Source organism: Amblyraja radiata, chromosome 21 (assembly GCF_010909765.2).
Source record: "Amblyraja radiata isolate CabotCenter1 chromosome 21, sAmbRad1.1.pri, whole genome shotgun sequence".
Lineage (NCBI taxonomy): Eukaryota > Metazoa > Chordata > Chondrichthyes > Rajiformes > Rajidae > Amblyraja > Amblyraja radiata.
Window position 1 is genome coordinate 2472807 of NC_045976.1, and position 14154 is coordinate 2486960.

General features: G+C 44.2%; 1 protein-coding gene across 1 annotated transcript in view; it reads right to left on the reverse strand.

Annotated features, from left to right (window-relative positions):
• cfap54 (cilia and flagella associated protein 54) overlaps window positions 1–14154 on the reverse strand; it is a 343797-nt gene that overhangs the window by 112121 nt on the left and 217522 nt on the right. Inside the window, exons 41-42 of the mRNA XM_033039312.1 lie at window positions 12722–12882; window positions 10678–10860 (exon numbers count right to left, since the gene is read on the reverse strand). Coding sequence (XP_032895203.1) covers window positions 10678–10860; window positions 12722–12882 — 344 coding nt within the window. The remainder of the gene's footprint in view (window positions 1–10677; window positions 10861–12721; window positions 12883–14154) is intronic.

The following is a 14154-nucleotide window of genomic DNA, read 5'->3' on the forward strand; positions in this document are numbered from 1 at the left end:
TGGACATTGTGGACTAAATAACCTGTTTCATTGCTTTACTGCTCTATGTTCGATTTATGGCCATTCCAGTGGATTCCTCACAATGGAGGTATGTTTTCCATGCCCACACTATCAGCATCTTCTCCATAGATGCTGCTTCACACACTGAGTTTCTCCAGCATTTTTGTCTACTTTCAATTTTTCCAGCATCTGTTCTTTCTTAAACACTATCAAATACCTTCATTGCTTAAAATATCTTATTACACCTCATTGACTTCTCTTTTGTAGCGAATTGAGTTGCAGCTTGTTCAATCCTTTACCATTGCATCGTTCTATAAATGTTTTTTGTATCATCTAATGGTTTTCTAATCATTTGCTAATACAGACATCAATATTGTACACAGTATACAATGATGAGTATGCTACATATGCATTGTTAAACTTGGTTGTATTGTAAACCAACTCTTCTGCATCTTTTTAGTTTACTTTAGTTTAGCGAAACAGCGTGGAAACAGGCCCAGCGATCCCCGCTCATTAACGCTATCTAAACACACTAGAGACAACTTACAATTTTATCAAAGCCAATTAATCTACAAATCTGTATATCTTTGGAGTGTGGGAGGAAACCGGAGATATAGAGAAAACCCACGCAGGTCACAGAAAGAATGTACAAACTCCGTAGAGACAAGCACTTGTAGCCAGGATTGAACCCAGGTCTCTGGTGCCGTAAGGCATGCAACTTTACCGTTGCGCCCAATCCGCCCACATTTTAGATACGTTTGGTCTAAATATTCCTGAAGGATTGAATTAAGGTAGATACAAAATGCTGGAGTAACTCAACGGCACAGGCAGCATCACTGGAAACATAGAAAATAGGTGCAGGAGGAGGCCATTCGGCCCTTCGAGCCAGCACCGCCATTCATTGTAATCATGGCTGATCGTTCCCCATCAATAACCCATGCCTGCCTTCTCCCCATATTCCTTGACTCCACTAACCCCTAGAGCTCTATCTAACTCTCTCTTAAATCCATCCAGTGACTTGGCCTCCACTGCCCTCTGTGGCAGGGAATTCCACAAATCCACAACTCTCTGGGTGAAAAAGTTTTTTCTCACCTCAGTCTTAAATGACCTCCCTTTTATTCTAACACTGTGTGTGGCCCCTGGTTCTGGACTCGCCCAACATTGGGAACATTTTTCTTGCATCTAGCTTGTCCAGTCCTTTTATAATTTTATAACAGATGGCACAATGGGCTAAGTGTTCGGCTGGCAACCTGAAGGTGGCCGGTTTGAATCCTGCTTGGAGTGTGTACTGTCGTTGTGTCCTTGGGCAAGACACTTCACCTACCTTTGCCTGGGACTAGAGACGGAAATTAGCTACTGATTGGCTACAATCTCGCATATTTACATGCAAATGTTAATTAATATGCACTGTCCCTATAAACAAAATATTATTATATTATTATATGTTTCTATAAGATCCCCTCATCCTTCTAAACTCCAGTGAATACAAGCCTAGTCTTTTCGGTCTTTCCTCGTATGACTGTCCCACCATCCCAGGGATCAATCTCGTGAACCTACCTTCTTCAAATTAGGAGACCAAAACGTTGCAAAATACTCCAGATGTGGTCTCACCAGAGCCCTATACAACTGCAGAAGAACCTCTTTACTCCTATACTGAAATCCTCTTGTTATGAAGGCCAACATTCATTAGCTTTCTTCACTGTCTGCTGTACCTGCACGCCAACTTTCAGTGACCGGTGTGCAAGGACACCCAGGTCTCGCTGTACATCCCCCTTACCTAACCTAACCCCATTGAGATAATAATCTGCTGCCTTGTTTTTGCCGCCAAAGTGGATAAACTCACATTCATCTATATTACTAGACTAAGTGGGACCCATTGGGCCACATGTTCACACGGGACGGCTGGTCCCCCGATGCAATATTCCACCTCTCCACCAATTCCAATATTGGTGGCCAGTGGGGGCGCTTTCTGGAGTGCTGGTATGGGTTCTTGGGGTGGCAGCTCAGTCCCTCAAGCCTGATCTGCTGGCAGCTCCCTCACGGCTGGTGGGCTGGCAGTTGACTCATGGCTATTCCTAGAAATTCGATTTCAAGCAGGGTGCAAGGCCATCAAATTCAAATCCATTTCCTACTTTTTCAAGCAGGGTGCAAGGCCACCAAATTCAAGTGCAGTTTCATACCACTTTCAGCAGGGTGCAATGCCACCAAATTCAGTGCAGTTTCATACCACTCCAAGCAGGGTGCAAAGTCACCAAATTCAAGTGCAGTTTCATTCCATTTCAAGCAGGGTGCAAGGCCACCAAATTTAAATGCAGCTTCATACCATTTCATGCAGGGTGAAACCACCATAAAACCACACAAAACACCAAACTCACAGTTCAGTAGACAGTCAGTGTGTTCAGTTGATTCACAGCTCGGACAGTCGTGACCCCTCCCTCCCCCATCATGCAGAGACTGAGCCACACCCACACTTCTGGGTTTTATAACCCCTCCCCCTCCCACCAGAAAAGGTGTGGCCTTCATGGCATGATTGACAGGAGATAGATTCTCAACATTTTTTAAACACTAATAACACTTTTATTCTTCATTGATCGGAAGAATTCTCTGCACATGCTGAGCGGAGGGGCTGAGTAAGATGGCCAAAAATCACAGCCGTAAGTGGTAGAATTTTATCTAAAATCAATATACAGTGCAAACAGGAAGAAAGTGCATTTGCAGTAAGTAGTGCCTTTTAATTTCAAGCCAAAGCACCCAAACCACCATTTGCAGTAAGTAGTGCCTTTTAACCTCAAGCCAAAGCACCCAAACTACCATTTGCAGTAAGTAGTGCCTTTCAACTCTAAGCCAAAGCACCCAAACCACCATTTGCAGTAAGTAGTGCCTTTCAACTTCAAGCCAAAACACCCAAACCACCATTTGCAGTGCTTTTCATCTTCAAGCCAAAGCACCCAAACCACCATTTGCAGTAAGTAGTGCCTTAACTTCAAGCCAAAGCACCCAAACCACCATTTGCAGTAAGTAGTGCATTTTACCTTCAAACCAAAGCACCCAAAACACCATTTACAGTAAGTAGTGCCTTTCAATTTCAAGCCAAAGCACCCAAACCACCATTTGCAGTAAGTAGTGCCTTTCAACTTCAAGCCAAAGCACCCAAACCACCATTTGCAGTAAGTAGTGCCTTTTACCTTCAAGCCGAAGCACCCAAACCACCATTTGCAGGCAGTGCCTTTTTACTTCAAACCAACCACATTTTTATTTTGAAACCACATTAAGGGGACTCACAGTTGAATAGACATGTGTTCAGTGTTATTCAGAGCTCAGAGAGACGTGACCCTCTGGCTTCCCCCATCTTGCAGAGACTGAGTGAGGCACACCACTTCCGGGTTTTATAGTCCCTCCCCCTCCCACCAGCAGAGGCAGCAGAGAGAATGGCAATATTTTTTTTTAAACATTAAAATCTCCCTGATTTTTCATCGATGGGAAAAATCCTTCGGTCCCGGAAGGCGGAGGGGGGCTCTGAGCGAGGTGGCCAAAAATGATGGCCATAGGTGGCGCGTTCTCTTGGAAATCATGCCACAGCGAGCCAGAAGCGGTCAAGATCAGACTTTTAGTAACATAGATACTGCATCTGCCACGCATCTGCCCAATCACTCGACCTGTCCAGATCACCCCACAACCTCCTAACATCCTCTTCACAGTTCACACTGCCATCCGCAAACTTGCTAATTTTGCTCCTAATTCCCTCTTCCAAATCATTAATATATTTGGTAAACAGTCGCGGCCCCAACACCGAGCCTTACTGCACTCCACTCGCCACCGCCTGCCATTCTGAAAAGGACCCGTTCACTCCTACTCTTTGCTTCCGGTCTGCCAACCAATTTTCTATCCATGTCACACCCTACCCCCAATACCATGTGCTCTCATTTTAGTCACCAGTCTCTTGCTGGACCTTATCAAAGGCTTTCTGAAAGTCTAGATACACTACACCACTGGCACCCCTTCATCCATTTTACTTGTCACATCCTCAAAAATTTCCAGAAGATTAGTCAAGCATGATTTCCCTTTCCTAAATCCATGTTGACTTGGACTAATCCTTTTAATGCTATCCACATGCCCCATTATTACCTCCTTAATAATTGACTCCAGCATCTTTCCCACCACCGAAGTCAGGCTAACTGGTCTGTAATTCCCCGTTTTCTCGCTCGCTCCTTTCTTGAAAAGTGGGATAACATTAGCTAACCTCCAATCCACAGGAACTGATCCTGAATCTATTGAACATTGTAAAATGATCACCAATGCGTCCACTATTTCTAGAGCCACCTCCCTGAGGACCCTGGGATGCAGACCATCAGGCCCAGGGGATTTATCATCCTTCAGTCCCATTAGCCTACCCAATACTATTTCTCGCCTAATGAAAATGTATTTCAGTTCCTCTACCCCCTTAGATCCTCTGTCCTCCAGTACATCTGGGAGATTGTTTGTGTCTTCCTTAGTGAAGACAGATCCGAAGTACCTATTCAATTCTTCTGCCATTTCCTTGTTGTCCATAATAATTTCACCCGTGTCTGCCTTCAAGGGACCCACATTTGACTTTGCTACTCTTCTCCCTAACATATCTAAAGAAGCTTTTATTGTCCTTCTTTATATTTCTGGCCAGCTGGAGAGAATGGGTGACGTTTCGGGTTGAGACCCTTCTTCAGACTGATGTCAGGGGAGGGGGCGGGACAGACATAGAATGTAGTCAGATACTGTAAGACTGGTGGGCCAACTGGGATGGATGAGTGGATGGAGAGAAAGGGAGAGCAAGGGCTATTTTAAGTTAGAGAAGTCAATGTTCATACCGCTGGGGTGTAAGCTACCCAAGCAAAATATGAGGTGCTGCTCCTCCAAATTGCGCTGGGCCTCACTGACAATGGAGGAGGCCCAGGCCAGAAAGGTCGGATTGGAATGGGAGGGGAAGTTAAAGTGCTGAGCAACCAGAAGATCAGGTAGGTTAAGGCAGACTCAGCGGAGGTGTTCAGCTAAACGATCGCCGAGCCTGTGCTTGGTCTCGCCGATGTACAGAGGTTGATTTTTGGAACAATGGATACAGTAGATGAAGTTGGAGGAGGTGCATGTGAACCTCTGCCTCACCTGGAAAGACATTCGGGGTCCTTGGATGGAGTCGAGAGGGGAGGTAAAGGGACAGGTGTTACATCTCTTGCAGTTGCAGGGTAGGGGGTGGTTTGGATGGCTAGCGATGAGTGAACCAAGGAGTTGTGGAGGGAGCGGTCTCTGTGGAAGGCGGAAAGGTTTTGGGTTGGGAAATGTGAAAGGTGGTGTGATCACATTTAAGGTGATGGAAATAATGGAGCATGACGTGTTGGATGCGAAGGCTGGTGGGGTGAAAGGTCCAGGGGAACTGTCTACTTGTTCCGTCTGGGGGAATGGAGAGCGAGAGCACAACTATGACACAGAGAAAATGTGTGTGAGTGATTCTTTGAGGACAGCAGGTGGGGACAACATGTGTAGTAAAACACAAAGATATCTTGGATGTCCACAAATGGAAAGCCTCATGGGAGCAGATACGGCAGAGACTGAGATATTCCTTGCAAGAGGCAAGGAAGTGCAGTCCAGATAACTGTAGGAGTCAGTAGGTTTGTAATATGTTGGACAACTGAATTTGACAGAGAAATGAGACTTGAAACCATATTGCAAAACAGCCATTTCCCATTAAACCTATGAACTGAAAAAGTTAAATAAATTACTGTTGAGATTACTTTACCTGTTTAGGTTAGTAACTGGGAGATCTGCAAAATATGCAGGAAATACATTAAACCCTCATTTTATTGGACCGCTTCACAAGGGATTTTGGTTATTGCGGACCAGTGTTTCCACTTTGAAAGAAATAACCCGCAATTCGGGAATTTCTGGTTGTCTTCAGGTAATTTTAGGGAAATTGAATAATTTTGGGAAATTTTCGTATCCGGCCCGCGAAGGGGTGTAATGTAATACCCACAGCACTGCCGGTTTGGCGCTCAAAGTTTTAAACAGAGCGCTGTCAGTTTTAAGAGCTGCCGGTTGCAGCGCTATGGGTTCTAAATATAGCGCTACCGGCTGCAGTGCTATGTCTTTAAACGTAGCGCTATGGACTTTAAACATAACGCTATGGGTCACAGACTTTTCAGGAAAATTCTCTATAACAATGAATTTTTGGAATTTTCTGTCTCAGTAGAAGTTGAGCCTTTGATTATTTTTCAGGCAGTGGTAGAATTCTGGAAAAGGTGAAAAGTTACCAGTGGGCGGTGGGATTGCAGTTACATTGGGATTGGCCTTGATTTTACAGAACGGTGCGTGGGCTCAAGGGGCCGAGAGGGAGAGAGAAAGGGTGGGGAGAGAGGGAGAGGAGGTAGAAGGGAGGGAGAGAGAGAGGGAGGAGGGAGGGAGATGGAGGTAGGGAGAGAGAGGGAGGGGGAGCGAGAGAGGGAGGGAGGGTGAGAGGGTGTGAGGTGGAGAATAAGAGAGGGAGGGAGGGAGAGAAAAAAGGAAGGGGAGAGGGAGAGGGAGGAAGTGAGAGAGAGGGAGGGAGGGAAAGGCGGAGGGAGATAAAGAGGGAGGGAGAGAGAGGGGGGGAGAGAGGGAGGGAGGGAAAGGGAGAGAGAGGGAGGGAAAGGGAGAGAGAGGGAGGGAAGGAGGGAGAGTGAGAGAGGGAGCGAGGGAGGGAGAGAGGGATGAAGAGAGGGAAATAGGGAGGGAGGGAAAGGGGGAGGGAGGGAGAGAGAGAGGGAGGGAGGGTGGGAGCAGAGACTGGGACACATGAGAGCAGGTTGAAAAAACGAAGACAACAAAAGCTGTTGGAGACAACAAAGCTACCTTGCAGAACACTGTACAAGTGAATAACAGAAGTAGGCAGATATGGTGTAGTTACATAGATCTGTTTTGCCTTGTTCTTCTTTGTGTTGTTAACGTGTGCCCGTGAAAAAAATAATAATAAAATAGCATGCAGGAAGCATTTTTGAACATTTGAGGAAATACCATCAAATTGCAGGTAATTTGAGATTCTATTGAAGGAAATGTTTTTTTGAGGTGTGGAAGCACTGTAGCGGCCAGACCTACTGATGACTGCCTGAGCCTCTCCCGGTTGACTTATGGAATGCCATTGAACTGCACTGCTTCTGTCAAAATATGCATATTGACCCGCATTATTGGTCATACGCAATCGGCAAAAACAGACACCATCCTCCCCCCACCCCACTAGTTTGTTATATTGAATTGAATACATTTTATTAGCCAATTTTGTATACATACAAGAAATTTGCCTTGGTGCTTTGCTCGCAAGGATAATAACACGATATACAGTAGACAATTAAAAATAAAATATTATAATTTAAACATGCAAAGAATAAAATAATATACCAGAACAAAAGGAGGCTACAGACTTTTGGTTGTTGAGAAGAGCTACTGCTCATGGAAAAAAAGCTGTTTTCATGTTGGGCTGTGACAGCTTTGACAGTCCGGAGTCGCCTCCCAGAGGGAAGTGATTCAAAGAGTTTGTGACCAGGGTGAGAAGGGTCAGAGATGATCTTACCCGCTCGATTCCTAGCCCTTGCAGTGTACAGTTCGTTGATGGGGGGGGGGGGAGGGTAAGGTTGCAGCCAACAACCTTCTCGGCTGATCGAACGATGTGCTGCAGCCTCTGTATGTTATGCTTGGTGGCTGAGCCAAACCAGACCATAATGGAGAAGGTGAGGACAGACTCTAAGATGGCAGCATAAAACTGTGACCATCATTGCCTGTGGCAGATTGTGTTTTCTCAGCTGTTGGGCCTTTTTGACCGTGGAGTCGAAGGTGGCCTTCCATTTAAGGTGCCTGGAGATGATGGTTCCAAGGAACTTAAATGACTCCACAGGTGTGACTGTAATGTTGTTGATGGTGAGTGGGAGGGAGGGGAGGGGGAGCTCTCCTAAAGTCTACAATCAATTCCACTGTCTTGAGCAAGCACGGAAATCGCTATCAAAATATGGAGGGGACCGGGGGGACACAATTTCTTGGCGTCCGCGCGCGCATGCGCACACTCACACACACGCGAGGCTTCGGAGGCTCAATCCAGCGCTAAATGCAGCTCAACTCTGACTGTCTCGCCGAGTTAACCTACAGACCTGCCAGGACTGACGGGACACCAGCGCTGATTCTCCCCGCTTGCTGTAAACCTGGGCCATATTTTCCCCAAGTCCAGGCAGGACTGTAGGTTAATCTGAAGAAGGGTTTCGGCCCTAAATGTTGCCTATTTCCTTCGCTCCATAGATGCTGTTGCACCCGCTGAGTTTCTGAAGCTTTTTTGTGTACCCTGTAGGTTAAACTGGCGGGACAGGCAGAGTTGAGCTGGGTTTAGCGCTGCTTCTCTGCGCTGGCTGTGGGCACAGCTCCCGTCTGACTCCCGATGTCTCTGGCCACCCCCGAGCGGGGGGAGGGGGCACTTGGGTGGGGATGGGACAGCGCCGGAGACCCAGCCGGGATCGATCCTGGCTGCGGATGAGGCGCAGGTCTGTGCTGAGAGTGTTTTGGCACGTTTCCCTCCTCCAATCACCGTGCTCTATCCTCAGTCCCACCCCCCTACTTACGCCTCTGACTGACACCTCCCTCCTCCAATCATCGCCCTTCATGTCACACCCCCATTGCCTGCTGACCGACGTTTCTCTTGTCCAATCGGCGCCCTAGATCAGCAGTCCCTCCCCCCACTGTCTCGAGTAAAGTGGAGATTTAACTGGGTTTTAAAATCCGGATTACAAAAAATGGGGGGGGGGGGGGGGGGGGAAATCATCCCACACCTCTCAAAACAGGGGGGGACCTGTCCCCCCTGGCCCCCCGGGATTTCCGTCCCTGGTAAGAGCATTGAGCTACAGGTTGTTGCGATGGCACCCTTATATCAAGGATTCGCTGTAGTCAACTTGCATCGGATGAGATAGAAGCTGTTAACAGTTTTAAACATGGTCACACACTTCCATGTTTAAAATGACACATATGGGCCTTGCAATTTATGGTGGGTTGGAGAGAATGCAACCATTTTAATTTTAATGAGATCATTGGGGTCACTATCTAAATTGCTGAAACCAGTCCTGTTCTTAGGGCGTGTGATTCCTGCAATTTGTTTTGCAAATTAAAATATTGGGATTGTCCATTAAAGGTCTGAAATTTATGGAATTGCAAATGGATTTCACCATAATTCCATGGGGAATTTTGTGGAATGTCCAATGCATGTCCAATGGAATGTCATGGTGGTGCAGCGGTAGAGTTGCTGTCTTACAGAGAATGCAGCGCCGAAGACCTGGGTTCGATCCCGACTACGGGTGCTGTCTGTAAGGAGTTTGTCCATTCTCCCCGTGACATGCGTGGGTTTTCTCCAAGATCTTCGGTTTCCTCCCACACTCCAAAGACGTACAGGTTTGTAGGTTGATTGGCTTAGTAAATGTAAAAATTGTCCTTAGTGTGTGTAGGATAATGTCAAAGTGCGGGGATCAATGTATCTCTAAACTAAACTAAGCTTAAAATATGTACACATGAAATATGGACATTTTTGATGAAATGTGTCTGATCTGCATGATCAACACTTACAGATTTGTGGATGTATAAAGAATGCATTTATTTTAATGTTAATTTTAATACAAGTCATGGAACCTTCCCAACTATTCTCCAATACCTGCTCCTACATGGATGATTTAGTCAGCCACTCTTCCCACTTTAGTCGCTTATTTCAATGTTGCTGATGTTTTGAATTCATTGATGGTTATATGGTTATATGGTTGTGTGGTTAATGACAATACCAATGTGCAACAGAATTGTGACTGTGGTTCAGCACACTAGAGACCACATCTGCTGTACATTCTATATGGGGTGTAGCTCCTCCGTCAACTCCATTCAAAAACCCTGATAGTCCTTTCAGGTGAGGCAGAGGTTCACTTGCACCTCCTTCAACCTCATCTACTGTATCCAATGTTCCAGGTATGGACTCCTATATATCGATGAGACCAAGCGCAGGTTCTGTGATTGTTTCACTGAACACCTCCGCTCAGTCTGTCGAGACCTATGTGATCTCCCGGCTGCTAAACACTTTAACTCTCCCTCCCATTCCCATACTAACCTTTTTGTCCTGGGCCTCCTCCACTGTCAGAGAGAGGCCCAATGTAAATTGGAGGAAAAACGCCTCATATTTTGCTTGGGCAGCTTACAACTCAGAGGTATCAATATTGACTTCTCTAACTTGGTAACCCTTACATCCCCTCTCTTTCTATCTCTACCTCATCCTAGTTCTCTGACTAGTTTCACTGTCCTCCTGATTAAATTTTACTGATTGTATGCCTCGTTTTCACCTTCCCCTCAGCTAAATTCTACAATTTTCTTGAACTTCGCCCCCTTTGATCACTCATTTTCACACCTTACACTTCCACATCTCTCTGTCTCCTTCTCCCCTCACTTTCAGTCTAAAGAAGGGTCTCGACCAGAAACATCACCCATTCCTTCGCTCCAGAGATGCTGCCTGGCCCGCTGAGTTATTCCAGTATTGTGTGTCTAACTTCGGTATAAACCAGCATCTGCTGTTCCTTCCTACACATTTTGTCTGCTGAACATGCATTCTGTGCAATTACTGACAAAGGACAATTGTCAAGGAGGAGAGACAAAGAAATATTTTAGATTGTCTACCTGGTCAAGAATTAATTTCTGGGCCGAGAGACAAGTATTCATCTTCTTCCACATGATAGCAGGTTTCACAATGCACATCGATTCCAATGTATTCAAGTCAGTCAACTGAAGGATACTCTGAGCAAGAAGCAGGTGTGCATTGGGTGAATTAAAGGGTCTTGAATTTAGTAGATCCACTATATTCTGTTTAGGAATAAAATACACAAAACAAAATGACTTCCACAAAGCACTTTCTACACAGGGCCGCATGTTGCCAGTTGATGCCCCTGGTACAGCGAGCAGGTCACTGCAATAGAATTGAATGTACAAATATAAATTCCAGCAGCAATTGACATTCAAACACAATATTAGCACGAGCAGCACTAACCCAGCCAACATCACTTGCTGCAAATTGTGCTTACAATCATTGGAGTGGCCATAGCTGAGACTACAGTTAATGTCAGGGCTGAAATAATGGCACCTAATTAATCCTCTTTCTCATGCCCAATTTTATCCATATGCCACAATTTGTCCTAAGTTACGAACTCCAGATGGTATAAATACCCAGCCCTTAGTTCCCCACTGCTCCTTACCACAAATCCAGCCTTGCCTTTCTTATTTTAGTTAACCCAGACTATCTACCTGGCTTAATGCTGGAGGAAGCGCGATAAAAGAATGGTAATAATATGACATGCTCGTCTACCATTTCAGATAATGGCTGTGTTCATTATTTCCAAAGTCGCCTATACTCAGGTCTAGTCTGAAGAAGGGTCACAACCCAAAACGTCACCAATTCCTTTTCTCACGAAATACTGCCTGACCCGCTGAATTACTCCAGTACTTTGTGTCTATGTTCAATGGTAACATAGTTGTCAGCCAATGGAGGGTGCTTTCGAAGCTTTAGGTCAACAGCAGAACTTAGCTATCAGTCAGAAAGTTCCATCTCAGATGTTTGAACACATAATCTGGGTTGATACTTAAATCAGACTGGGTGGCACGATGGCACAGCGGTAGAGTTGCTGCCTTACAGCACCAGAAACCCGGGTTTGATCCTGACTACGGGTTCAGTCTGTACGGAATTTGTACGTTCTCCCCATGACCTGCGTGGGTTTTCTCCGGGATCCCTGGTTTCATCCCACACTCCAAATACATACAGGTTTGTGGGCCTTTTGGCTTAGTATAATTGAAAATTGCCCCTACTGTGTGTAGGATAGTGTCAGTGCGCGGGGATCGCTGGTCGGCGCGGACTTGGTGGGCCGAAGGGTCAGTTTCCGCGGTGTATCGCTAAACTAAATTAAAGTAAACAAGATCCCAGGACACCACATTGAAAGGAGCAGGATAATTCTGTCCAATACTGAGGTCAATGCTTAACAATTAACAACATCCTATTAACAGATGATCTGGCTATTATCTCATTGCTATTTGAGGAACCATTGTTGATGTTTGTGTGCATTTTTCATTGTTATACGTCATTGAGTCTCCACACATTGTGATGTAGATTCAGAATGTCCTGGAGTCATGAAAGTCGTAAGTCTCTGACCTATCCAAGAAAACAAAGAATGAAAGCATGTGCCCATCCTACTTAAAATCACCAACATCATCTCAAATGAATAAACATTCAGCTTTAGTTTTAGTTTAGGAGACACACAACGTGGAATCAGTATCTTTGGCCCATGGAGTCTGTGCCGACCAGCAATCACCCCTACACGAGTTCTATCCTACACACTCGGAGCAATTTACCAAAGTGGATTGAGCAACAGACCTGCACGTCTTTGGAATGTGGGAGGAAACCGGAGCACCCGGAGAAAACCCATGCGGTCACAGGGAGAACGTACAAACTCCATACAGACAGCACCCATAGTCAGGATCGAACCCGGGTCTCTGGCGCTGTAAGGCAGCAACTCTACCGCTCCGTCACCGTGCCGCACCTGAGTTTGTTACTAAATAATTTATGATCTTAACTTACGCGCATGAAAGATGAAATTCCATGTGTTTAGAAAGTCTTTCAAGCTTTAAAATTAGAAAGTTAGAAAGTTTTTTCAAGCTTTAAATCTTTCAAGCTCACCTGGAAACGTGTCCTGATGCGATTGTTAATATTTCCCAGCCGGAAATCAAGTAGAACTGCCTGCAGCATGAACTCAGTTTGTGTCTCGACATCACCATAGACCTTTGCTTCTTTTATCCCTTCTTCACAGATCGCAAAGGTATCCAGACTGCCCTCCACATCTTAAACATTAAAAAGATTCAGGTTTCCACAAGGTTACAAAATGTTTTTCTATCCTTTAATTCAATTTTTCCCCCTAAATTTCAGCACCATCAAGGACTCACACCACCCTGGCCATGCTCTCATTTCACTACTGCATGGGAAAGGAAAGTATACGAGTCATAAAACCGTAACCTCCAGGTTCAGGAACAGCTTCTTCCCAACAACTATCAGGGAAGTCATGGTGGCTCAGCCAGTGGCGGACCTACATTTTTGGGGCCCTGAAGCTTGAACTGTTATGGGGATCCCTTCGCAATCAGCAACAAGGTCTGGGTAACCTGCAATGGGGTTGATACACCACAGATATCTATCTATCTATCTATCTATCTATCTATCTATCTATCTATCTATCTATCTATCTATCTATCTATCTATCTATCTATCTATCTATCTATCTATCTATCTATCTATCTATCTATCTATCTATCTATCTATCTATCTATCTATCTATCTATCTATCTATCTATCTATCTATCTATCTATCTATCTATCTATCTATCTATCTATCTATCTATCTATCTATCTATCTATCTATCTATCTATCTATCTATCTATCTATCTATCTATCTATCTATCTATCTATCTATCTATCTATCTATCTATCTATCTATCTATCTATCTATCTATCTATCTATCTATCTATCTATCTATCTATCTATCTATCTATCTATCTATCTATCTATCTATCTATCTATCTATCTATCTATCTATCTATCTATCTATCTATCTATCTATCTATCTATCTATCTATCTATCTATCTATCTATCTATCTATCTATCTATCTATCTATCTATCTATCTATCTATCTATCTATCTATCTATCTATCTATCTATCTATCTATCTATCTATCTATCTATCTATCTATCTATCTATCTATCTATCTATCTATCTATCTATCTATCTATCTATCTATCTATCTATCTATCTATCTATCTATCTATCTATCTATCTATCTATCTATCTATCTATCTATCTATCTATCTATCTATCTATCTATCTATCTATCTATCTATCTATCTATCTATCTATCTATCTATCTATCTATCTATCTATCTATCTATCTATCTATCTATCTATCTATCTATCTATCTATCTATCTATCTATCTATCTATCTATCTATCTATCTATCTATCTATCTATCTATCTATCTATCTATCTATCTATCTATCTATCTATCTATCTATCTATCTATCTATCTATCTATCTATCTATCTATCTATCTATCTATCTAT